The sequence below is a fragment of the Hypanus sabinus genome, chromosome 8, assembly GCF_030144855.1.
Source record: "Hypanus sabinus isolate sHypSab1 chromosome 8, sHypSab1.hap1, whole genome shotgun sequence".
Taxonomy (NCBI): domain Eukaryota; kingdom Metazoa; phylum Chordata; class Chondrichthyes; order Myliobatiformes; family Dasyatidae; genus Hypanus; species Hypanus sabinus.
In genome coordinates, this window is record NC_082713.1 from 127,947,464 (window position 1) to 127,973,432 (window position 25,969).

At 41.8% G+C, this 25,969-nt stretch overlaps 1 protein-coding gene across 1 annotated transcript in view; it reads left to right on the forward strand.

The window, feature by feature from the left end:
- The window catches only part of LOC132397668 (fibrillin-1-like), a 103,743-nt gene that overhangs the window by 39,705 nt on the left and 38,069 nt on the right, over nt 1-25,969 (forward strand). The window contains exons 10-19 of the mRNA XM_059976437.1: nt 1,116-1,238; nt 2,130-2,252; nt 2,857-2,979; nt 5,559-5,681; nt 8,700-8,822; nt 13,587-13,709; nt 16,297-16,419; nt 19,630-19,752; nt 22,040-22,162; nt 24,244-24,366. Of these exons, the coding sequence (XP_059832420.1) occupies nt 1,116-1,238; nt 2,130-2,252; nt 2,857-2,979; nt 5,559-5,681; nt 8,700-8,822; nt 13,587-13,709; nt 16,297-16,419; nt 19,630-19,752; nt 22,040-22,162; nt 24,244-24,366 (1,230 nt within the window). The remainder of the gene's footprint in view (nt 1-1,115; nt 1,239-2,129; nt 2,253-2,856; nt 2,980-5,558; nt 5,682-8,699; nt 8,823-13,586; nt 13,710-16,296; nt 16,420-19,629; nt 19,753-22,039; nt 22,163-24,243; nt 24,367-25,969) is intronic.

Below are 25,969 nucleotides of genomic sequence, written 5' to 3' on the forward strand. Positions count from 1 at the left end.
TGTAAATGTGAAATGCAATTCTTGTCTTAATGTTGGCACATTCCCCTCCATCACTGGTCTGATCCTGCTGAATTTTAGAGCTTGTGTGTGAGGAAGCTATCGTGAATCTGACTGATCTACATATATGGTGCCCAACCTGGTTGTGGAGCTGTAGCCTGCATGATTTCATAAAACCTCAGTACAGTAATCCACACAAAATGCTGAAGGAACTCAACAGGTCAGGCAACATTTATGGAGAGGGAAAAACAATCAAAATTTCAGGCTGTGACCATTCATCATAAGTCCTGATGAAGAGTCTCACCAAAAATATTGACCTTTTATTCCTCTGCTTAAACACTACCTGACTTGCTGAGTTCCTGCAATATTTACAATCTAGTGTTAAACTGGATTTCCCACATCTGCAGAATCTCCTGTGCTTATGCAATAATCCTAGCTGTCAATTTGTTCCCAAGTGAGAATCTGCTAGGTGGGCAAGAAAACCCTTTGCTTTACAATATTTATTGCGTAGTTGATCTATCATAATGTAGGAAATATTCCATTTGATTGGATACACAACATCTTGAATAAGTAAGTGTTACCAGAGCATCCATTTACAAAGTTTGTAGAGCTTCATTCAATTTATTATCAGAAATATTTATCTCTCAAAATAGGATTAGTGTAAATGTGTGCTTCATCATTTAGGCAATAAGCTGTCTGGTGTCCATAAGGAAGATCCAAACATCTTCCAATTCATGCTCCTTCTTGTTCCGCCAGAATCAACAGCCTCCTGATCAATTATAGTTACAAGGAGCTAGTTGTTCATCCAAAATAAATAGTGCATTTGCGGAGAAGTGAATGTCACCATATTATGGAACCAGAAAGGATCTTGAGGCTGAGCTCTGTCCTCTTCTTGAAATGCAAGTGTCTAATATTTCAATCAGGTGTACTTTGTTAGAAATTGTCATTCTTCCCAGAAGCCCCTCTCCATTTTGCAATGACTTAGACAATTACACTAAAAAAGACAATGTCCAGATAGAGGAAGATGAAACGTGGAGATTACTGTAGATATGCAGCAAAAAAAGAGTTGAATTTATGTAAAGATGGAAGCCTTCTGATAAGCTGTTCTCTTACTCCAGATGTGGACGAGTGCCAGACTGAAAACCACAACTGTCACGGCTCGGCCTTGTGTTCGAACACCCCTGGCTCTTTCCGGTGTGTGTGTCAGACAGGATACACTGGGGATGGAAGCACTTGTATCGGTAATCATTACTGAACCTTCTGTTGATTAAAGAAGAGATAGCAGACCTGTTCTCTCACTCTCGTCCCCACGTGCCTCCTATCTGTTTGGCATGAGGGAAGCTGGCCCATCTTGTCTGTGCTACATCACACATGTTTCAGTTTCTCCCACTCTGATTTCATAGAACTGCCCCACTCAGACTGAGGTTACATGGGGTATCTTCTCAAGACAGCTCAGTGTGTGAGCCTTTAGATTAATCCATGTTTGATTCCTTCTCATGTGCCCAGAGAATTTTCTTTCACATCTCTAAGACTTTGACAACACACGTACTCTGTGCAGAACTGAAGCAAGACAAGGCAAGGCAAGTTTATTTGTACAGCACTTTTCAGACGCCAGGCGGTTCAAAATACTTTGCATAGAACAAGATATAAAAATCAAACATCAAATTTCAGACAATAAAAAAGAGAACAAAATCACACGAAAATAGATATGATAAGTATATTTTAAAATAATAGAAGTTGCAGTGCAGGAGAATTCTAACTCAAAGCTACAGCAAAAGGAAAAGTTGTAAGCTTCAATTTAAAAGAGCTTAAAGTTTGGGCAGACTGCAGATCCTCCTGAATGTTATTCCATGATATAAGGAGTGGTGAATCATTTTTGATCAGTTATGAGATCAGTTATGAACACACTCTGTTGTCCTATATCTCTGCTCTGCCAGAACAGACCAGAAATCAAACCTTGGCTGTGGAACTCAGAGTTCTGTTGCATGAGCCTTTAGAATCTGAACAAATAAAGGAGCTGAAACTGACATTTCATAGTTTCTGAGGACCCACCTAAATCCTGGAATGGTGTGGAAGTTCTACATTCACCAAATATCAACCAATGAGAACTCTCTCTTTCTTCCCAACTCCAGATGTGGATGAGTGTCAGAGTGGGAGCCACGACTGTCACAGCTCGGCCTCCTGTTCCAACAGTCCCGGCTCCTTCCAGTGTGCGTGTGGGGCTGGGTACACTGGGGACGGAAGGACTTGTACAGGTAATATTATCTAAATCTTTCCATTACCTTTTTTTGGCAAGATTTGAATTTTATATTGATTAACAAAAGACAATCATCCTGTTTCCCATCTTCTAATCAGTTTGGAATCAGTCAAGCTGACCCATTTTGCTTGTGTTAGCTCACTCGAGATTTATATCTGTGCCCACCCTGATTTCAAAGGATTGCCCAACTCAGAATGAGGTCACGTCATGGATCTTCCATAAGACAGCACTGTGTGTGAGCCTTCAGGTTACTCCATGTTCTGACTCCCTCTCATGAGACCAGAGAAATACCTCTGTACCTTCACATCTTTGAGACATTGACAACATTTCATCGTGAGTAGAACTGGCAATGATCAATGATTTTTCAATCCTAGCCCATGGGAGCTAAGGCCAGTTCTAAGTCCTCTCTGCTGATCTAGTTGAACTCTACTCACCCAAAACAGACTGGGCTGTGTCACTCGTAGCTCCATTGCATGGGTCTTTATAATCTGAAACAAACTACTTCTGGGGATCCAACCTAAATCTGGGTTGCAGGAAAAAAAAAATCAACATACATGTACTGTGGATCCTCCATTGACTTCTTCATTTCTTTCAAACTCCAGACGTGGATGAGTGTCAGAGTGGGAGCCACAACTGTCACAGCTCGGCCTCCTGTTCCAACTGCCCTGGCACCTTCCAGTGTGTGTGTAGGGCTGGGTACACTGGGGATGGAAGGACTTGTACAGGTAACTGGTACTGAATCTTTCCATGAGTAAAGAAAATCTATTTTTAACAAGTTATTCAAATATGTATAATGTTGAGAAGTGTTAACTTGCTTTGAGCGCCTGGAACCATAGCCAGCCTTACTCACCTGAAGGATTGGAAGAGAGAAATGATAGTATCATTATTTCTAACTATTGTACATCTATTTCAGCTAGCAATGGATGTGCTAACTTAAGATTGCTACCAATTTAAGAAGGACTTGAAATTTTGTTTGCACCATGCTTGAAGATTGATTCCAAAGAGTGTACTTACTTGGAGCTAGAGTGAGTAATGAGATGAGGAATGAATCATCTGCTACTCCAAATTAGACAAGGGCAGAATGGAATGAGAGTACAATTTTGGTATTTTCGATTTATAACATTTAAGTTTCATTGCAAGTGACTGAGCAATAAGTGTAGTCAGATTTCTTGCTTGTATAGAGGGGCAGAGGGATCTTAATGGCTCATGTCCATGGGCCCTTAAAGTTGCCAGTTTATAGGGTGATTATGAATTCATGTGGTGTGTCGGCCTTCAGTAGTCTTGGAATTGAGTTCAAGAACCAGTTGTTCTATAAAACTTGTCTGATCACACTTGGAATATTGTGTTCAGTTCTGGTTACCTTAATAAAGGAAGGATGAGGAAGCTTTACAGAGCAGGCAGCAAAGGTTTAACAACATACAGCATGGATTAGAGAACATGATTGGAGAAACTGGATTAGGTTGAGTGAGCTAGAGCTTTTCTCTTTGGAATGAACAATGAGAAGTGGCTTACTAGAGATCTACAAGAGGCATATATCGAATGGATAACAAGCGACGTTTTCCAAGAGGGGAAATAGCTAATAGAAGGGGGCAGAACTTCATGGTGATTGGAGAAAAGTATAGGGCAGGTGTTTTTTACACGAAGAGTGGTAAGTATATGGAACATGATGCCAATGTGATTGTAGAGGCAGATACATTAGGGAGATTTAGATAGGCACGTGGATTACAGAAAATGGAGAGCAATGTGGAAGGGAAGGGTTAGATTGATCTTAAAAGTTTGACACAATATCATGGACTGAAAGGCCTGTACTGTGATGTACTGTGATGTACTGTTTTATGTTCTAAATTTTAAGTACATTTTTGTAAGATGTGGGCTCACATTCTGAATGCATTGATTGGATCCTTTCTGGTTTGAAGTGACCTGCACATTAAAAATAGAATCTATTGGTGAATAAAGAAATAGAACATGGAACACTACAGCATGGCACAAACTCTTTGTTCCATGATGTAGTGCCAAATGTTTAACCTTCTGGAAGATCAATCTAACCCTTCCCTCCTACATAGCCCTCCATTTTCTACCACCCATGTGCCTGTCTTAACTGTCCCTAATGTATCTTTCTCCACCACCACGTTCAGCAGGGTGTCCCACACAAACACCATTCTCTGTGTAACAAACTTAACTCCAGCCTTCCCCTATACTGCTCTCCAATCATTTTAAAATTATGCCTCTTGTATTTGCTGTGTTGAACAAAATCTGGTACAGTAAAATTATATGGATATTCTACGTTGGCAATGCAAACAATGAAGTTAAATGCAACATAGTGGCATAACTAGTAGAGTTGCTGCCTCACAGTTCCAATGAGGCCAGTTCAATTCAAATCCAGTGAAATTACCGTGCTCTCCTTGTGATTGAATGGGTTTCATCCAGGTGTTCTAACTTCCTCCACCTCCTAAATATGTGTGGATTGGTACGTTAACATACTGCTCTGAACTGCGACTCCAGTGTAGGCAAGTACTACAGTCCAAGGGAAGTGAATGGTCACTGGGGTTGGAATGAAATAGGATTTGTGTAAATGTGAGATAAATTTCATGCCTTATTGCTGGAACATCCCTCCCCATCGCTGGTGAATTTTAGAGAATATGTGTGAGGGAACTATTGTGAATCGGATTAACTTGCACATATGGTGTGCAGCCTGGTTGTGGAGCTCTAGATGGCATGATTTCCTAAAACCTCAATACAAGAATCCCCACACAAAAAGTGAAGAAACTCATCAAATCAGGCAGAGTTTATGGAGAAGAAAATAGTCAACATTTCAGTCTGCAAGTGCTGAGTCAGTACATGAGACCTGATGATGTGTGTTACCCATAGCATCGACTCTTTATTCCTCGTTATAGATGCTGCTTGCCCATCTGAGGTCCTCCAGCATTTTGTATGTGTTACTCCAGATTTCCTGCATCTGCAGATTCTCTTGTGTTTATACAATAATCCCAGCTGTCATTCTGTTCCACAGTGATGAAGCTACTGGGTGGGTGAGAAAACATGTTTTTTTATATATATTGAGAAGCTTTATCATAATCCAGGAAATCTTCCTTTCTGTTGGATACATGTGTTGAATAAATAAGCATTACCGAAATCATTCACTCATGAAGTTTGAGGAAGCACCATTCAATTTATGATCAGGGAAGTTTATCTCTCAAAATAGGATTACTGTACATATGTGCTTGATCATTTGGGTAATTAGCTGCCTGATATCCATAATCAAAATCCAATTCAGAAACACTGATAGACTGTTCTCTTACTTCAGATGTGGATGAGTGTCAGACCGGAAGCCACAATTGTCACACCTCGGCCTTCTGTTCCAACATCCCCGGATCTTTTCAGTGTGTGTGTGAGGCTGGGTACACCGGGGATGGAAGGAGTTGTACAGGTGATCATCTCTAAATCTGACTTACTTTTCCTTTGCAAGAATTCTATTTAATTTCCTCTCTGTTGATTAGAGAAAAGAGAGCACTCTTGGTGCCCCAACCCCACAATCTGTGCAGAATGATGCAAAATGGTCCATCTTGCCAGTGCTAGCTCACTCAATCTTTAAAGTTTATCCCCACCCTGATTTCATAGAATTGCCCAACTTAGAAAGAGATCACATGGGCTATTTCCCCTAAAGCAGCTTTGCGCGTGAGCCTTCTATGTTTTGATTCCTTCTCATAAACTGAGAGAAATCCTCTTTGCATCTCTAAGGCAGCACAGATACTCAATGTGGAACTGAGGTCAGTGAACGATTGTTGAGGGGAGATCCATTATGAACTCACTCTGCTGTCCAAGTGTACTGCTGAGCCAGATCAGCCAGGAAGCAAAACTGGTCTGTGGAACTCAAAACAGATGACGAGACCATAAGATGTAGGAGCGGAATTAGGCCACGCAGCCTATCAAATCTGCTCAGCCATGCCAACATGTCTGATTTATTACACCTCTCAACTCCATTCACCTGCCTTCACTTAGGAAGGATGTTTGACATCCTTCCTAATCGAGAAACAATCAACCTCCACTTTAAAAATACCCAATCACTTGGTCTCCACAGCTGTCTGTGACAACAAATTCCACAGATTCACCACACTCTACAAAAGAAACTGCTCCTCATCTCTGTTCTATAGGCTATTCTGAGACAGTGGCATCTGGTCCTAGACTCCCCGACTATAAGAAATATCCTCTCCCTGTCCATTGTATCTAGGTCTTTCAATATTTGATAGATTTCAATGAGATCCTCCTCATTCTTCTAAACTTCGGTGTGTATAGGCCCAAAGCCATCAAACGCTCATCATACTTTAGCCCTTTCGTTCCTGCGATCATTTTCGTGAACCTTTTCTGAACACTTCCCAATGTCTGTGCATCCTTTCTTAGATAATGGTTGCAAACTATGCACAATATCCAGTGGCGTATCTAAGGTATGGCAGGTATGGCACATGCCCTGGGCGCCACTGAGCAGTTTCTACTAAAGTCAGACAAGCCATCCTCGGATAGTGAAAAACTAATTTTCTTCAGATGTATGATCTGTCTTTGATTATAATGGGTGAGAAGCACTACGATGGCCTTATTTCAGAGCATCGTGTAAGAAAACCATGAAATGTTTCTTCATGAAGAAGAAGGAAAGTGGAGCTGAAGGATGGAAGAGATGAAAGTTGGAGGAGGAGGAAGCCAAGATTTCGAACGAGTTCTTCATACCCTTCCTTGAAAAGCCTGGAACAAGTAGTTTGACACGTTCCATGGAGTCGCCTGCACCTGCTACAAGTTTGTTAGAATCTAAAGGTGGATCAAGTACAAATGCATCACAAGCCGAGGAGGAAGTAAAGTCAGATAAATCCAAGTATGATGAGATTAAGAGTGAGGCTGCCACAGGGAATGTGGACATGACAGGAGGAGAAGATGGTCATGGTGGTGGTGGTGTTGAGCTTATTGACGAGATTGAATCTGATGACACTGAACCTAGATGGTGTCAAAGAGCCTCGAACTGTCATACCAGAAGTGATTGAACAGCAAGACATTGGACCTCAAGTTCAACAAGGATACTGGAAAAGCAGTTCTGCTTGATGGGTTAAGAACAGAAATAATAAAGCTGGGTTTGAAGTATTTCCAGAACAGTGAGGGGCCTTTCCTACCAACAAATAACTGCTCAATCAACAAATCTTGGTTCAAGAGGAAATTGGGAAATAGTCATGGTGAGGAAGTGACTCACTCATGGCTGGTCTATTCCCCTTCTAAAAAGTCTGCATTTTGTATCTGTTGTCTTCTTTATTCCCGGTCAGACCATCACTCCTCATTGGAGCAGGAAAGTGGATTCAAACAGTGGAAAGCACCTGAAAGGATTAGTGTTCATAAAAATGCCAAGAATCATTGGGAATGCTTCACACAGTGGAAATAAATGGAAAGAAATTTAGTTGGAAACACTCTTTGCCTCTTGCCAATCAGCCAATCTTGTATCCATACCGGTATTTTTCCAGTAATAGCTTCAGTTCTTACCTTGCTTAGCAGCCTCATGTGCAACACCTTGTCAAAGGCCTTCTGAAAATCCAAGTAAGCAACACCCACTGATTCTTGTCTATTCTGCCTGCTATTTCCTTAAAGAATTCCAACAGATTTGTTGGGCAAAACTTCAACTTAATGCAACCATGTTAATTTAAGCCTTTTTTATAATGTGCCTTCAAGTTCCCTGAAACCTCATCCTTAATAATGGACTCTTATCAACTGCTGAAGTCAGACTAACTGGCCTATAATTTCCTGTATTTTGCCTCCCTCCCTTCTTAAAGAGTGAAGAGACCATTGCAGTTTTCCAGTCCTCTGAAACCATTCCAGAATCATTACAAATCCCTCTGTAATCTCTTCAGCCACCTCTTTCAGAACCCTGGGTTACAGTCTATTTTGTCATTGTGATTCATTTACCTTCAGATCTTTCAGCTTCCCAGGAACCATCTTCTTAGTAATACACTCACTTCTGTCCCCTGACACCCTTAAATTTCTGGCATATTGCCCATGTCTTCCACAGTGAAGACTGATGCAAAATAATTGATAAAATTCATTTGCCATTTCTTTGTTCCCACATTCCTCTTTCTCTTGTGTCATTTTCCAGTGGTCCAATATCCATTCTGTCTTTATGCTTTAAATATCTGAAAAAAACTGTTCGTATCCACTTTAATATTACTTGCCCGCTTAATATCATATTTCATCTTTTCTCCCCTTATTGCTTTTTTAGTTGCCTTCTGTTGGTTTTTAAAAGCTTCCCTCTCAACTCAGAGGTCTGTTGCATAAATCTGTATAATCTAAATAAACAGAGGAGATAAATCTGAGATTCCATTGTTCCTGAGGATCTAGCCAAAATTGTGGAGAGGAGTAAATGTTCAATATTTGCAAACAATCAAACTGAATGTTACTCTTCCTTTCTTATATACTCCAGATGTGGATGAGTGTCAGAGTGGGAGCCACGACTGTCACAGCTCGGCCTCCTGTTCCAACAGTCCCGGCTCCTTCCAGTGTGCGTGTGGGGCTGGGTACACTGGCGATGGAAGGACTTGTACAGGTAACTAGCACTGAATCTTTCACTGTGGAAATTATTGGCTTCTTTAATAGCATCCTTCAATAAAATTATAAATTCATGCTTGGGAAGATGTTGGCGTCCATTATGAAGGGTGAGATTTCAGAGTGCATGATAAAGCAGGCCAAGTTCAGCTATGATTCTTTAAGGGAAAAATTAACTTGACAAGTATGTTGGAAATCTTTGAGGAAATAACAGGCAGGATAGACAAAGGAGTGTCAGGGAGTGCTGTTTACTTGGATTTTCAGAAGGCCTTTGACAAGTTGCCACACATGAGGTTGCTTAACAAGCTAAGAGCCCATGGTATTAAGGAAAAGATACTAACGTGGCTGATACTAACATAGCTTGGCTGAATGGCAGGAAGCAAAGAGTGGGAATAAAGGGGTCCTATTCTGATTGGCTGCTGGTGACAAATGGTTCTCTTTGGTCAGTGTTGGGACTGCTTCTTTTCATGTCATATGTCAATGATTTAGATGATGGAATGGATGGTTTTGCAGCTATGCTTACAAATGATATAAGGATAGGTGGAGGAGCAGGTGGTGTTGAGGAAGCAGGGAGTCTGCAGAAGGACTTGGACAGATTGGAAGAATTGGCAAAGAAATGGCAGATGCAATATAGTTGTGGGAAGTATATAGTCACGCATTTTGGTAGAAGGAATAAACATGTAGACTATTTTCTAAGCAGGGAGAAAATTCAAAACTCAGAGATGCAAGGCACTTGGAAGCCCTTATGGCTAGATTCTCTAAAGTTTAACTTGCAGATTGAGTTAATGGTAAGGAAGGCAAATGCAACACTAGCACTTATTTTGAGAGGACTAGAACATAAGAGGGAAGATGTGTTCCTGGGGCTTTAAAAGGCATTGGTCAGCCCACATTTTGAGTATAATAGCAGTTTTGGGGCACAGGAAAAGATGTGCTGTCATTGGAAGTCCAGAAGAGATTTACAAGAATGATCCTGGCAATGGAAGATGTATGAGGAATGTTTGATGGCTCTTGAGTATGTACTCACTGGAGTTTAGAAGAATGGTGGGGGAAGACCTCATTGAAAGTTATTGAATATTGAAAGGCCTAGATAGAGTAGATGTGGGAGGATGTTTCCTATTGTGGGGGTAGTCTAGGACCAGAGGGCACAGCCTCAGAATGGAGGGACCACCATTTGGAACAGCGTTGAGGAGAATTCTTTAACCAGATGGTGGTGAATATGTGGAATTGATTGCCATGGATGGCTCTGGAGGCCAAGTCACTGGGCACATTTAAAGCAGAGTTTGATATGTACCTGGTTAGTCAGGGCATCAAAAGTTATGGGAAAAAAATCAGGGGAATGAGATTGCGAGGGGTAATAAATCAGCCATGGTGGAATGTAGGATAGACTTGATGAGCCACATGGCCTAATTCTGCTCCATGCTGGATGGTCTATGATGTCTTTAAAAGCAAAACTAGTGAGTCCTTCATATCACCAAATTCACAGGACTTATTTAGTGTGTGTAGCTTGGCTAAATATTGGTCAAAGCTAACACCTTGTTTCTGGTCTTATCTTTTAAATGTGATGTTTTTACTTGGGCCAAAATACTCATCAAATTTTGTCATTAGAGTGTCTAATGTAAATGTTTTCTCATCAATTTGAAAGCTGTTATAGATTCCAAAGCATCTTCACCAATTACATGTAGAAAAATAGACTCTTTCAATTTTTCCCCGGCCCTTCTCGCTCTGCTTGTCACTAAATATATATTGAGTTGCTGTTTGAAGCATTTCCAGTTATCACTTAGATTGCTGGTAAACTGCCTAGATGCAGGCGGACTTAGTTAATCCATGACGGGTATTTACAGGCTCTCACCTGGATTTCTTGGTGAGTCTGGTGACCTTCTGGAACAATGTGCTGTGACACCTCGCTATCTGCCAACCTCATTTGCTGCTTCTTTTTTTCCTATTTGAGAAAGCCTTCCTAAACACATTTTACAAATTCTGTCCGTTCAAGCTTTTACGTAATTTGTACTCAAAAATGTACCTAATATTACAACCAACCATCTCACTTTATTGTCTCAGGAGAAAGTTTTTGAATTTTGTCCCAGTACATCAGGATTTTAAAACCACTTTCATTCATGGGATTTATGGCCTGGATTATCTGTATATGATACTGTAGTGAGCTGGCCAGCTATTAGACAACTTCGTAAAAGTGATCACAATTATCCATCTAAATGCATATTTGTTTAAGAGTTCCATCTGAGAAGTAGTGTAACTTCAGAGAATCCAATTTTCAAATCAAAAAACTTCCAAAACAAGCATCTCTCTATAATCCTTGAAGTGAATATGACCCCAATTTCCAACGAATGGAGGTAAGAAGAAATAATTCTACAAACTATTTCAAAGTGTTAGCTTGCAATAGAAGTTGCACATTATTTTTCTGTAATGTAAAACAAATCCCATCATGGCTGCTAAAAAGTAGAAGAAACCACTGATAATGGAAATCTAATACAGAAGCTTTATTTTCTGTCTGGGCACACAACAGCCTTCTGTGCTCAACAGTGCAGCTTCAGTTAACTTGAATTTTTTTGTCTAAATCAGTCATTCATCTGTAATATTAACTCAGCATTTTTCCCCTTTCTGTTTCTTCTCTCTGGGAGTGAGTTCCCAGCCTCGTCTGGCAAGCATCTCCATCTGCTCTGCATTTCACAATTTTGACATTTTTGTGCCCATGTTCTCACTTTCTAACTGGTTCCATTCACATGTTGTTCTTCCTATTCCCAAGGTCATCCCAGTTTAAGCCTTTCAGAGAGATCATCCTCATCCATTGTCCTTTTAGCTTGACAAATTCTTTTATTGAATATTTCTGTCAGTTTTCTGTTTTTGCCATTATAAGTTACTTTTATGATAATATTCTCCTATGCTTTGTATGCTTCACATACTTGATACCTCAGACCTCAAAGACCGGCTGGTGGTGCAATGGCATCAGTGCCGGACTCCAGAGCACAGGCTCCTGAGTTCGAATCCAAGTCGGGCCATCCCCGAGCACACTTTCCATCTGTGCCAGGTTTAGCGTCGAGCTAGCCACTTGGCCTTGTAAAAAAAAAGGTTGAGTCAGGTGCCCCAGTTAATCCGAAAAGGAGACCAATCCTGACACCACGCACCAGACAAAAATGGCTGACTGTCTGGTGCAACATGCTAAAAAAAAACCCTCAAACAAACAAGTTCTTGTTAAGTGCTTACATTTCCATCAAACACCCACCTTTGCCTTTTTAACTGCAGGAGTTGCAACGTCTTCACCTTTTCCTTTCTCATTGCCTAGGAACTCAAACAGTGCTTGCAGGTGAAGCAGAAATTCATTTCCATTTCCTCCTGTCCTATATTCCTCCTGTATTGCATTTGCTATTCACAATGTGGTCTCCTCTAGAGTAGAGAATCCAGACACCAGTTGGGTGTTATCTTTGGGTGAGCTCCTAAATTCAGTCCACAGGGGCAACATGGTGCCTCTCGTCACCTGTCACCATTCTCAATTTGACCCATCTGAGCTGTACTTTCATAATAAAGCCAAGTCTACTTAAGAAACAGCGCCTCATTAGTGTTCTAGGTATGTAGCAGTCTTCCGAACTCAATATTGAATTCGACAAGTTTGGGTAATTCACTTCCTCTCTTTGTATTGAACCTGGCCAGTTCTATTACAGGGCATGCTTTTGCAAAATTGTCTGTTTTTCTCTTTCCACTATTACAGCCTCACATGTCTAGCAATCCCTAGATCACTACTGCTTTGTCCATGTTTTTCATTCTCTAGTTTCCTTTATTAACCTATCAATCAATTGACCAACTTACTTTAGGTTATTGCCATGGGAACCCTTGGTTCACCTTGTCACATGTATTCTGTTTGTCCCACCCATCTCTCCCCACCCTCGCTGCAACTTAACGGCCCGAAACATCAACAGCGCTTCTCCCTATAGATGCTGCCTGGCCTGCTGTGTTCCACCAGCATTTTGTGTGTGTTGTTGTTTTCCCTGCTGTTAGTTCTGACAAAGGTCCTTGACCTGAAACATTTACTGCTTCCCATTTCACCACTGCTGTCTGACCCGCTGAGCATTCCCAGAATGTTCGGCTTTTAATTCAGATTTCCAGCACCTGCAGTTTTTTTTATTTATATTCTAGGTCAATTGTTAGTTCAATATCCTGGGCTCACACCAGAGGGCTGTAATAACAGATGCCATACAACAAGACTTTGCAGACATTGGAAGCATTGCTTGCCCACAAGGGTGCCACATAACACCACATACCTGGAGTCAAATAACTTCAAAGTCATGCTCTTTTGGTGTCCAGCAGCAATTTGGACCTCATGGAGCAAGACAGTAGTGGATAGGGAGACTGGGCAAGTTCACAAAATGGTTTATTGGTATTAAGAAAGCAAAACTGAAAATTCACCAAACCTGGGTCCCTTTAATGAACTCTTCCTTCAACAAAATGAACACCTGTTACCTACAGCAACATTAATAGCAACAGGAACCACTTGGCAACACAGAAGAAATATGAAGATGTATGCTTACTAGCTCAGCATTCATCAGAGAATGAAGTGACTGGTGACTACTGGGGTGTATTTGTAGACATATCCACCACTCAAAGATCTAATCCTCACATCACAGTCTCAGCAACTGAGGTTTCAAGATGATGAATATTAGTTTTGTGCCTGACTTTGATCATTTGGTTTAAGTTTCTCAAATCTGATGCCCTCCATCAAAGTTGAGTGAACTCTCATCTTTCTTCCCAACTCCAGATGTGGATGAGTGTCAGAGTGGGAGCCACGACTGTCACAGCTCGGCCTCCTGTTCCAACACCCCCGGCTCCTTCCAGTGTGTGTGTGGGGCTGGCTACACTGGGGATGGAAGGACCTGTGCAGGTAATTGATACTGAGAATGATACTTACAGAGTTCAGTCTGTAATAAAGGTAACCATTCTGTCTCATCTGTAATGTTACAGTGCTCCACAGTGAATGGAGCCTGTCAGTCCACCAACATTCCCCTCATTCTTATTTGTTATTCATACCTGAATGTTTTTCCCTAATCAGCTATGTTTCCAGGTCTTTGGACTGCCAAGGCTCCAAAATGCCTTGTAGAAATATCTTTTCCTTCTGCAGACCTATCAGATTCCATTAATGACCTGGCTTGTCTTCTACTCATCCTGCCCATCACTAAAATCAGGGATCCAGACATGATAGTGGCTTGCTCTTTGAAAAGTGTGAGAAGGATGGACAGCAAGACACTGCTGCCATAAACCCAGATGATGTTACCTCATCTTTGTCATTTGCTCTCAACTTTGCAAGACATGCATACTATTGCTGAGGTTCCAAACAGTGAAATGTTATTCACAAACACCTTTAATTCTCTCTCCACATTTAAGATGTTTCCTAAAACATGTCTCCATCTTCAAGCTTTTGCCAGCTCTCTTTAATATTTCTTTACCTAGCTGGGAATATTGCAATTACTTCAAGTGAGTTTTGACTTTTCCCATTGTAAATTTACAAACCAATTTGTGGAACTGCTTCTGTACATGTCAGGTCAGATTTTTCTGAATGCTACGATTAAGTGTGCTGTATTAAATTACATTTTAATAAATTAATTGCAGTTAAATATTATGACTGAGAAACTTAAATGAGTGAATCATATTTGCAAATGAAAGGGTTTGTTTTGGTTGCAATTTTAACCCGTATTCTTGGTAACATTCAATACTCCTTTATTAACCACAGTGAGTTTACCTGTGTTTTACCACTGAGAGATCTATGTCTGAGTGATTGTCAGGATGTTACTGTTCCCACTGCATACGAATCCTCCCTCATCTCCCTCATTTCCCATTGATAGACACATTTCTGATGCTTTACGCCATACTTACCTCTCCTGAGAACGGAAACCTCAAACACTGCTTGTGATTGGAGCCCTATCTCCTATATTCTCACCATTCTGGACGAAGAGGTTTCTCCACAGCTCATTGTCAGATAACTTGGTCAAGGATCATAATCATGAGAGATTTTGTCAATGCTGGAAATCCAGAATAACACACACAAAATGCTGGAGGAACTCAGCAGTTCAGGCAGCATCTATGGAGAGGAATAATGTTATATTGCCCGACCAGCTGAGTTTCTCCAGCATTTTGTGTGCATTACAGTACTCAGTCAAGGATCAACTTTATTTGCTATATACATTCACATGTATTAGTAATTTGCTGTGATGTGTTGCACAGAAACAACAATATTCAGCAATTATAAGAATAAAGAATTGTGAGGGTTTCTGTTGGTCAGAGTTGAGTGTGGATATTGTGTCCTGGCTGTCTAGATATGCAAACCTAGGCAGTACAATATGGAAAACAAGCTGTTGCCCATGTAGTAAGCCCCCTCCCCCCCCCCCCACACACAACTGATGAGCCCAAAGGAATTGCAAAGACCGATACAGTTTGGTACCAGCAGCATCACGGGAGTTGCCAGTCAGCATCGAACTCAATGAGGGACTGCCTTAGGGACTCCAGCTCCAGATTTTTCCCTTGGGGTGTGCTCCTGAAGCCATCCCCATGAGTGGGTTTGAGATTAGAGTTTTCCCTCTCCTAAATGAGTTGCCAACCATGGCTGACGAACCCAATCTGCCCAAAGCAACTGGCTTTAAGGAACCAGTAACCCGCCTTTGTCCCTTCTCCTGTCAGTAGAAGTGGTTCCGCCAGGCTTAGCAGCTAAGCTACACATGAAGGCTAGGATCTGAACTTGGTTGTCGGAGGTTATTTGAGGCACACAGCATTGGGAGCATTTAATGGGTAGTGGGAGCTTGTCCCCATTACCACCCCTAGTTATAACAACCTTAAGAATTACAACATATAAAAAATAAACCCAGAGGTTAAAGTAATGATATGGAATAAAATCTGCATAAGTACATAAATGTTATGTATTTATATTGTTAGTAGCATTACATAAAGCAGTGTATACAGTGAAGTTCAGTGACTGTGTTAATAGATAAGGGAGGGTTGGAGTGGCTAACTAGAATGGTTATCAGATTAACTGCCTGGGCAAAGAAACTTTTAAGACAGTGTGACATTTTTTTAAGTAGCCCCTTAGCACTTTCCAGATGGGACCTTTTGGAAAAGGCAGTTTGCTGAGAGGGTACAGTCCACAGTCAATGCCCAATAGTTATTTTAGCCTGTCAAACTCACCCCCATATAGTAAAGCTTTCTCTTTTACTGTCCTATCAGATTCCTCTTAAAGTGCTTTCCTCTTAAAGATTATAGTCTTCCACTCCTTATCCCGTCCATCACCAAAGTCAGATGGTGATGATTTACTCTGTGAATTGTGAGGGAAGGATGAGCAACCAGAGACTCCTGCCACGGCCCCAGAGCTTCTTATATAAGGAACCAAGCTGAATCACTTTCTTTGTGCATCAGAGTGAGAACTAGAATGTTCAGAAAGCTGGTGATCCTCCAGTGAAAACTACCTTTCTTCCAAACTCCAGATGTGGATGAGTGTCAGAGTGGGAGCCACGACTGTCACAGCTCGGCCTCCTGTTCCAACAGCCCCGGCTCCTTCCAGTGTGTGTGTGGGGCTGGCTACACTGGGGATGGAAAGACCTGTGCAGGTAACTGGCACTGAATCCTTCCAGGATACATCACTGCAAGTAGATTGTTTTGAGTCTGATCTGATTAATCCCAAATATCAGAGTTCGCGCAAACCCAGAAGGTTGATAGCAGCAGGAGGCTTCCTGGTTTAATCAATCAACCACTCACCAACTGATTACATTTTTTTCCTGAGTCATGACTGTATCCAAGTTTCAGTAAACTGCACATTTGATTCAGAAGTTCTGATTAACAATCGCCTCTCTATGTGCCTGAGGTAACTTCCCCAGCTTTGCACATCACCACAGCATTGCCATCTCTTCAATTGATCTTTCAACCTTTTTGACACAAAGTTTCCCCTCAATATTCAGTCTGTAATGAATGAAACTCATTCTGCCTCATCCCTCTGCTCTCAGTCCAGTGACACATTCTTGTCTCTTTCGTTCCTGATTTATTTCCCCTCATCCTTGGCAGTCATGCATGCTATCGCCAGAAACCCAGCTATGAGATTTCATTAAGAACCTCCCACCTCTCTGTTCCTTTGAGATGTTCTTTAAAACTTTCTTGAATGACCAAGCTTTTGTCAATTCTCTTAAGACTTCTGCATGTGTTTCAGGATTATTGTAATTTCTTTAGTAGAGTTTTTTTCCCCCATTGCAAATTTGAAAACCAATAGTTTACCTTTTGGTTGGAATTCTCTTTCCTGCACTGCAGATGAATGATGTGGATAAGTCTGATTTTGTGCAAATTCTTCCAAGCATTTGAAAGAATTTTCAAGATAGTAATGACTGGTGCACTATGCAGTATTTTTTTATCATTTTAATTATGTATGGTGATAAGATGAATAATGAAGTGAAGTAATTACAGCAAGTGCATGTAAAGAGCTGTGATGTGTGTTACTATATTAAAAAATCATCTTCATAACTTGCAGAGAAGTCACTTAGACACATCTCAGATACAGAACCCTAGGAACTGTCATAGAGTTCCCTTTCTTTAACTGTCATGAACTACCACATATTCTAGTTAATTCATGCTGCTTAAATTTGTGACTGAACGAGCGTCTTCAGCCTGAGAGACTTATCTTGGTTCTAATACTGCACAGAGACCCCACTTCATTCCCCCATTGCTAGCAAACCCTTTGGTTCTTCACCCACACTCAGCTGCCCTGTTAATGACAGCCCGGTGTTTCACCTCCTGTACTTCCTGCAGTTAAAATGTTCCACATTCTCACAACTCTGGGAAATAATCTATTTCTCTAATTCATTGTAAGACACATTACAGAGAGCTCTACATTCATTTTAACCATTTGGATTAACCCCATGTAGTAATATTTTTTCTACTGCTGCCCTGTCAAATTCTATCATTGCTTTTTCTTCTTAAAGATCATTGTCTTACAACATAGAAAAAAGAAATGTATATCATAGTGAAGGCCCTTCAGCCCACAAGGTTGTGCTAGCACTTTAACCTTCCCTAAGATCAATCTAACCATTCCCTCCCACATAGTCCTCATTTTTCTTTCATCCACATGCCTGTCTAAGAATTTCTTAAATATCGCTAAGGCATCTGCCTCTTTATCAAGCCTAGCAGTATGTTTCATCAACTATTAGAATCTCTGTTAGAAATCCTGCTTCTGGCATCCACTATACTTTCCTCCAATCATGATAAAATTATGGCCCCCATATACATCCTCTCATATTAGCCATTTCTGTCTGCCCTGAAAAAAATGTATCTAGCTATCTGCTCAATCTATGCCTCTTATCATCTGGCACACCTCTATCAAGTCACTTTTCATCCTCCTTCACTCCAAAGAAAAAAATACCTGGCTCGTTCAATCGTTCCTGATAAGACATGTTCTTTAATCCAGGCAGCATCCTGCTAAATCTCTGCTGCATCCTCTCTAAAACGTCCACATCTTACCTGCAATGAGGCAACCAGAAATGAACACAATATTCCAAGAGAGGTCTAAGCAGAGTTTTATAGAGCTGCAACGTTGTCTCATGGCTCTTGAACTCAATCTCCTGAATAAAGAAGGCCAACACTCCATATGCCTTTTTAATCACCCTATCAGCCTGTGTGGCAACCTTGAGAAATCTACAGACTTGGACTCAAAGATCCCTCTGTTGCAGCACACTGCTACAAATCCTGCCATTAAACTTGCACTCTGCCTTCAATTATGCCCTTCCAAATTATATCTCTTTAATTTCTTCATGTGAATTCAAACCACCATTTCTCAGCCTAGCTCTGTATCCCCGCAACATCTCATTGTAATCTACAGCAACATTCTACACTATCCACACCACCAACAACCTTCGTGCCATCTATCACTAACCCCCCCTTTCCACTTCCTCATCTAAGTCATTTATAAAAATCACAGAGAGCAGGAGTCTAGAACACATCCCCACTGAACACCACCAGTCATCGACTTCCTGGCGACCACTCTTCATCTGCATCCACCCTCTGCATTCTGTGCAAGCCCACTCTCTATCCATTCAGCCAGGTTTCCCGGATCCCTCACCTGCTGACACTCTGAATGACCCTGCCATAGAAAACCTTGTCAGGCGCCTGCTAGTATCCAAATGCCCCACATCCACTGCTCTACTTTCATTAATTTACTGTGTCACTTCTTCAAAGAATTCAGTCAGACTTGTGAGGCACGACCTGCCCCTCACAAAGTCATGCTGACTGTTTCTAATCAGATGATGCTTCTCCAATTACTCGTAAAAAAACTTTTCCTTGAGAATGACCTCCAATAATTTGCCCACCACTGACAGAAGATTCTCACAGGTCGATAATCCCAGGATCATCCCTATTCCCTTTTTCGAGCAAAAGAATTAGATTTCCCACCTCCATTTTTTTGTTCTACTCCTGTGGCCTGTGAGGGCGCAAAGATCATCGATGGTGCCGTTGCAATCTCTTCCTTCGCTTCACGTAATAACCTTCACGTCCAGCCTGGCCCTGGAGACTCAGCTATCCAAATGTTTTTCAAGTCTTCCACTTCTTTTCCTGCCCAGTCACCAAAGTAATTGATTCACCTATTAGTGTCAGGTTAATAATGCCTTGTTCTGTGAATGGTGTTAGAAGAAGGGATGCCAGAGATTTCTGGAATTACTACAGAGGTTCTTATGTGAGAATCCAAGCTGATGCAGTCTCTTTCATGTGCAATGTTTGTACATCGTGGTGAGAAGTTGATTGTTCCAGAAACAGGTGACCTTTCTCTTTCTTCCCAACTGTAGATGTGGATGAGTGTCAGAGTGGGAGCCACGACTGTCACAGCTCGGCCTCCTGTTCCAACAGTCCCGGCTCCTTCCAGTGTGTGTGTGGGGCTGGCTACACTGGGGACGGAAGAACTTGTACAGGTAACCAATACTGAAACTTCCGCTTTAGAAAGCTCTCACTTCACTTGTTTGTTTGATAGAATCCCTCAATGAAGTAGTGACTTACCAAATACCAAGTGTTTTATCTTAGTCAAGAACAAGATAGACTTAGATACATGCTTTATTTAACATTTACTCAACTTCTGACTTTGCGGAATCAACATTTGAGCCCCTCACCAAAAAAAATCATCCAGTAGCTGACCTTCTCTACTAGTTACAACACAGACTGATAGAATTACAATTGACCAATATGGCTGATCAATTATAAGCAGGGCCATGTTTGCTGGTTTCAAAACAGACAATGATGCAAATCTAAAGAGACTCATTTGAGAAAGGATTAATAAGTTAACAAATGTCACAACACATGCCAGTGATAATAAACCTGATTCTGATTCTGACAAATGTTGGCTCACTTTTCTTAAACATATTTTGTATAATTGCAGGAAAATTCATTTGAATGGTTCTAATTCCCAAGTCCTATGATGTGCATTTAAAACAGAAGGCTGTACATTATTGGCTTCATTTTACTTCAGGTTTTCACAAACAGTTGTTTGTCCAGTGCCATCTTTGTAAATAACCAACACAATGTTTTTTTTAGCTTAAACACCAGGATTCCTTGGCATTTGATCAAGTGACTCCAGTTGCTCACTTTGCTGTGGATGGTAGAATAGTTGACAATAGTATGAATACCTCAGGGAGGCGGACAGTTAGTCATTGCGTGCTACTTGTGTACAAGTGTCCTTAGCCATTTCACCTCAAGCCTGAGTGTTGTCTACTTCTTGGTTAATTTGTGGCAGTTTGCTTAGTAACCTCAATTTTATTTCATTTATTCACTTTCCATCCCTAAGAGCCTGTTCAGAATCAACCATATTGCCACAGGGATCAGTGCTGGGTTCATTGTTATTTGTCATCTATATCAATGATCTGGATGATAATGTGGCAAATTGGATTAGCAAATTTGCTGATGATACAAAGGTTGGAGGTGTAGTGGACAGTGAGGAAGGTTTTCAAAGCTTGCAGAGGGATTTGGACCAGTTGGAGGAATGGGCTGAAAAATAGCAGATGGAGTTTAATGCAGACAAGTGTGAGGTATTGCATTTTGGAAGGTCAAACCAAGGTAGAACATACAAGGTAAATGGTAGGACTCTGAGAAGTGCAGTAGAGCAGAGGGATCTGGGAGTACAGATACATAATTCCCTAAAAGTGGCATCACAGGTGGATAGGGTCATAAAAAGAGCTTTTGGTACATTGGCCTTTATAAATCAAAGTATTGAGTATAAGAGTTGGAATGTGATGATGGGTTTGGATAAGACATTGGTGAGACCGAATTTGTATTGTGTGCAGTTTTGGTCACCTAATTACAGGAAGGATATTAATAAGGTTGAAAGAGTTGCAGAGAAGGTTTACAAGGATGTTACTGGGACTTGAGAAACTGAGTTACAGAGAAAGGTTGAATAGTTTAGGACTTTATTCCCTGGAGTGTAGGAGAATGAGGGGTGATTTGATAGAGGTATATAAAATTATGATGGGTATAGATAGAGTGAATGCAAGCAGGCTTTTTTCACTGAGGCTAGGGGAGAAAAAAAAACCAGAGGACATGGGTTAAGGGTGAAGGGGGAAAATTTTAAAGGGAACATTAGGAGGGTCTTCTTCACGCAGAGAGTGGTGGGAGTGTGGAATGAGCTGCCAGATGTAGTGGTGAATGCGGGCTCACTTTTGACAGTTAAGAAAAACTTGGACAGGTATGTGAATGAGAGGCGATGGAGGGATATGGCCCACATGCAGGTCAGTGGGACTAGGCAGAAAAATGGTTCGGCACAGCTAAGAAGGGCCAAAAGACCCATTTCTGTGCTGTAATGTTCTATGGAATTGGGAATCATTTTCCATTTTAACAAGGAGTATAAACCTCAATATTTTTATTACATTGATTAACTTCATTTATTAAGAGAAGAATTCATTTGAATAGAAAATAAATCTCAGCAAATCTTAGATTTGCAAGAAGATTAGAAATATGCTACACATTTGGACCTCTACTAGTGGAGAACCTTTTATGAATACCTAACATAGAACAAACTAAACAAGGGTTTGTTTTTTTTGGCATTCTGCTTCCCATCCCTTGTAGTATTCCAGTAAGTGTTGATTTAAGGATTATCTTGATTCAGTTTCTGTTAAAGTGCTGGAATAAATCTGGTCATGTGACAGCAAGACAATGAACCTTCATGAAGCTATGGATGCTCCAGTGAATTCTTTCTTTTCTTCCAAACCCCAGATATGGATGAGTGTCAGAGTGGGAGCCACGACTGTCACAGCTCGGCCTCCTGTTCCAACAGTCCCGGCTCCTTCCAGTGTGTCTGTGGGGCTGGGTACACTGGGGATGGATGGAATTGCACAGGTAAATTATACTGAATCTTTCACTGTGGAAAACTCTTAATTACTTGCTTGTCTCATGAAACCCCTCTCTGATATGAATTCCCAAAATCTGGAGTCGTATTTCAGTCAGGAACAATGAGGGATTTTGGAGCTTTCCTCATAACGAATGCAGTCCATACACTAATTAAATCTTTTGAATCCAGGAAAATAAACCCCATCACAGTTCACTCTCAGCATGTGAGCAAAGCCACCATCAGCAACCAGGGCAATCCAAGTGATATCTATGCTCTCACAAGCTGATAAGCAGAGTTCCAGATTTCTTATCTATTGATGAGGGAGAATTGTATTCTGTTTGTAATTCAGTGTGACTCAGAGCTGCAGATGCTCTTGGACAACTGCAGTCATAGGCATTTTTTTTGTTGTTGTGCGGTGGCCTAATGCTTAGTCAGTGCTGCTAGAGGAAGTTTTTAACCAGCATCTGCACTATGTCATGTATAGACGGTCTGTTGTATTGAGTTATCTTTCTTATCTTTCTGATCAGATGGCCAGCATCCACCACTCAAGTGCTGTCAATTGGGGAAAGTGTCAACAGTGGTAATGAATGTCTTAGGGAGGTGCATAGCTCTCTCTCTCCCTCTCCCTCTCCCTCTCCCTCTCCCTCTCCCTCTCCCTCTCCCTCTCCCTCTCCCTCTCCCTCTCCCTCTCCCTCTCCCTCTCCCTCTCCCTCTCCCTCTCCCTCCACCTCCCCCTCCCCCTCCCCCTCCCCCTCCCCCTCCCCCTCCCCCTCCCCCTCCCCCTCCCCCTCCCCCTCCCCCTCCCCCTCCCCCTCTTCCCCTCTTCCCCCCCTCTCCCTCTTCCCCCCTCCCCCCCTCTCCCCCCCTCTCCCCCCCTCTCCCCCCCTCTCCCCCCCTCTCCCCCTCTCTCCCCCCTCTCTCCCCCCTCTCTCCCCCCTCTCTCCCCCCTCTCTCCCCCCTCTCTCCCCCCTCTCTCCCCCCTCTCTCCCCCCTCTCCCCTCTCCCTCCCTCTCTCTTTGCTCTATCTCTATATCTTTCTCTCTTTCCCTTTTTACTTTCAACATTCCTTCTGCCTCTCTCTCTCTCACTTTTTCTGTTGTTCTCCCTCACTCTTCCCCTCCTCCTTCTACCTCAGTTTCAGTTTCCCTGTCCCTCCTACTCTTCTGCTCTATCTCTCATTCTCTCTCTCTTTCTCCTCTGCCTCTTTTTCTCTACTGCACTCTCTCTCCCCCTTTCTCTTATTCTCCCTTTCTCTTCTCCTTCTCCCCCTGCCTCTCTGGCTCTGTCTGTCTTTCTTACTTCTTTTCATGGCAGTTAATAATAACATGGTAGTTTAATGATACAAACATAATTAGACATATAAATTCATGCCTGAATGTTGTCTACTACTCATTGACATCTGCACTTTATTCCCCAGATCCCATGCTGCCTGTCTTTTCAAACAACTGCACCACAGGGAACATTATCAAATGGCTTACTGAAACCTATATACACCACATCCACTGCTCTATCTTCGTTGATTTGTTTTGTCACTTCCTCAGCCAGGCTTGTGAGACATGGTCTGCCTCTCACAGAGCCATGCTGACTGTCTCTAATCAGATTACAGTTCTCCAAATGCTCGTAAAACCTGTCTCTAAGAATCCAGTAATTTGCCCATCCCTAACATAATTCCCAGGGTTAATCCTATACTTCAAGCACTAGAATAACATTTTCCACCCTCCAATATTTTGGTACTATTTCGGCAGCCAGTGAGAATCATTGAAAGTGGCACAACAATATTTTCCCTTGCCTTTGACAGAAACCTGTGGTATCTCCAATCCAACCCTAGACACTTAACTAATCTAATGTTTTCTAAAAATGTACCACTCTTTTCCTGCCCAGCCACCAAAGTAATTGACCCCATCTACTGGTGTGGCTTATTCTGTGAATGGTGTGAGAAAATAGGCCTGTGGTGATACAGAGGCTCTTGTTTGAGAAACTATGCTAACTTTGTTTCCTTAGTGTGCCATAATTCGCGCTGTCGTGAGACGTTGATTGTTCCAGAAGCAGGTGACCTTCTAGTGACCTCTCTCTTTCTTCCAAACTCCAGATATGGATGAGTGTCAGAGTGGGAGCCACAACTGTCACAGCTCAGCCTCCTGTTCCAACAGCCCCGGCTCCTTCCAGTGTGTGTGTGTGGCTGGCTACACTGGGGATGGAAGGACTTGTACAGGTAAATGGTACTGAAACTTTCTCTGTGGAAATCTCTCAGTTCAGTTGTTTGTTTGATAGAATCTTTCAGTGAAGTGATAATTTAGCAAAATCCAAAAATGTTGTCCCACTCAAAGACAAGAGAGACTCAGAAAATTAACTCAACTCTGTTGCTCAACTTTTCAACAAGTTGCAAACAAGTGAAAATCTGCAGATGCTGGAAATCCAAGCATCACACAAAATGCTGGAAGAGCTCAGCAGGCCAGGAGCATCAATGGAAAAGAGTACAGTCAATGTTTTGGCACAAAACGTCGACTGCACTTGTTTCCATTGATGCTACCTGGCCTGCTGAGCTCCTCCAGCATTTTGTGTGTGTTTCTCAACAAGCTGAATCTTTTATTCAGCTCAGAGTCTGTTGGGTCCTCTGTTTTTGTAGGTGATGTTCTGATGGTAGTTGGGTTACGTCAAGATTTCTTCAAGCTAGCCCTACTGAAGACCCTGGCAACAATGTCAAAGGTGTCAGGATAGGCCGTTTTTTATTGCTAATTGTAAAACATTCAATATATAGAGTGCTTGCTTAACACCTGCTTTTGGTGGAATGTAAACTGTGGTCAGGATCACATCAGAGCGCTCTCTCAGTAGAAATTAGAACATAGAATACAAAACAAAACTACACATGTACAGGCCCTTTGAACAACAAATTGGTGCTGAATGAAATAAATTAATAATCAAATGGCCAACTAAACTAATCCCTTATACATACATAACATCAATATCCTTCCATTTTCATAACATTCTTGTGCCTATCTAAACATCTCTTAAAAGTCTCTAATGTATGTCTCTGCCACCACCCTAACCAATGCATTCCAGGCACCCACCGCTCTGTGTAAAATCTATTTGTCCCTTGCAAATCCTTTGAAATTACCCTCTCACATCCTAAATGTGTGTCCACTGGTATTAGACTTTTCAACCGAGGGCAAAAGATATTGTTTGTCTACTCTATTTATGCCTCTCATAATCTGATAAACTTCTTTCAGATCTCCTCTCAGCCTCTGCCAATTCAGACAAAATAACCCAAGCTTGTTCAACCTCTCCTGAAAGCACATGCCCTCTAATCCAGGCAAAATCCTGGTAAACCTCTTCTGGACTTTCCAAAGCCTCAACATCCTTCCTATAAAAGGGTGGCCAGAAGTGTATACAATACTCCAGATGCGGCCTAATTAAAGTTCAAAGGTTCAGTGGTTCAAAGGTCCAATTTAATGTCAGAGAAATGTATACAATATACAACCTGAAATGCTTTTTCTTCGCAAACATCCATGAAAACAGAGGAGTGCCCCAAAGAATGAATGACAGTTGAACATAAGGACCCCAAAGCACCCTCCCCCCCAGCTCCCCTCCCTCCCACGTGTAAGCAGCAGCAAGCAATGATCACCCCTCCCCTCCACCGGCACAAAAAGCATCAACACCCACCACCAAGCACTCAAACGTGAGCAACGTGACACAGACTTGAAGTTACCCCAAAGACTTCACGTTACAACTGGCATTCGACATACTACAGTGTGTCTCTGTCTCTCTCTCTCTCTCTCTCTCTCTCTCTCTCCCCCCTCTCCCTCTCTCCCTCTCCC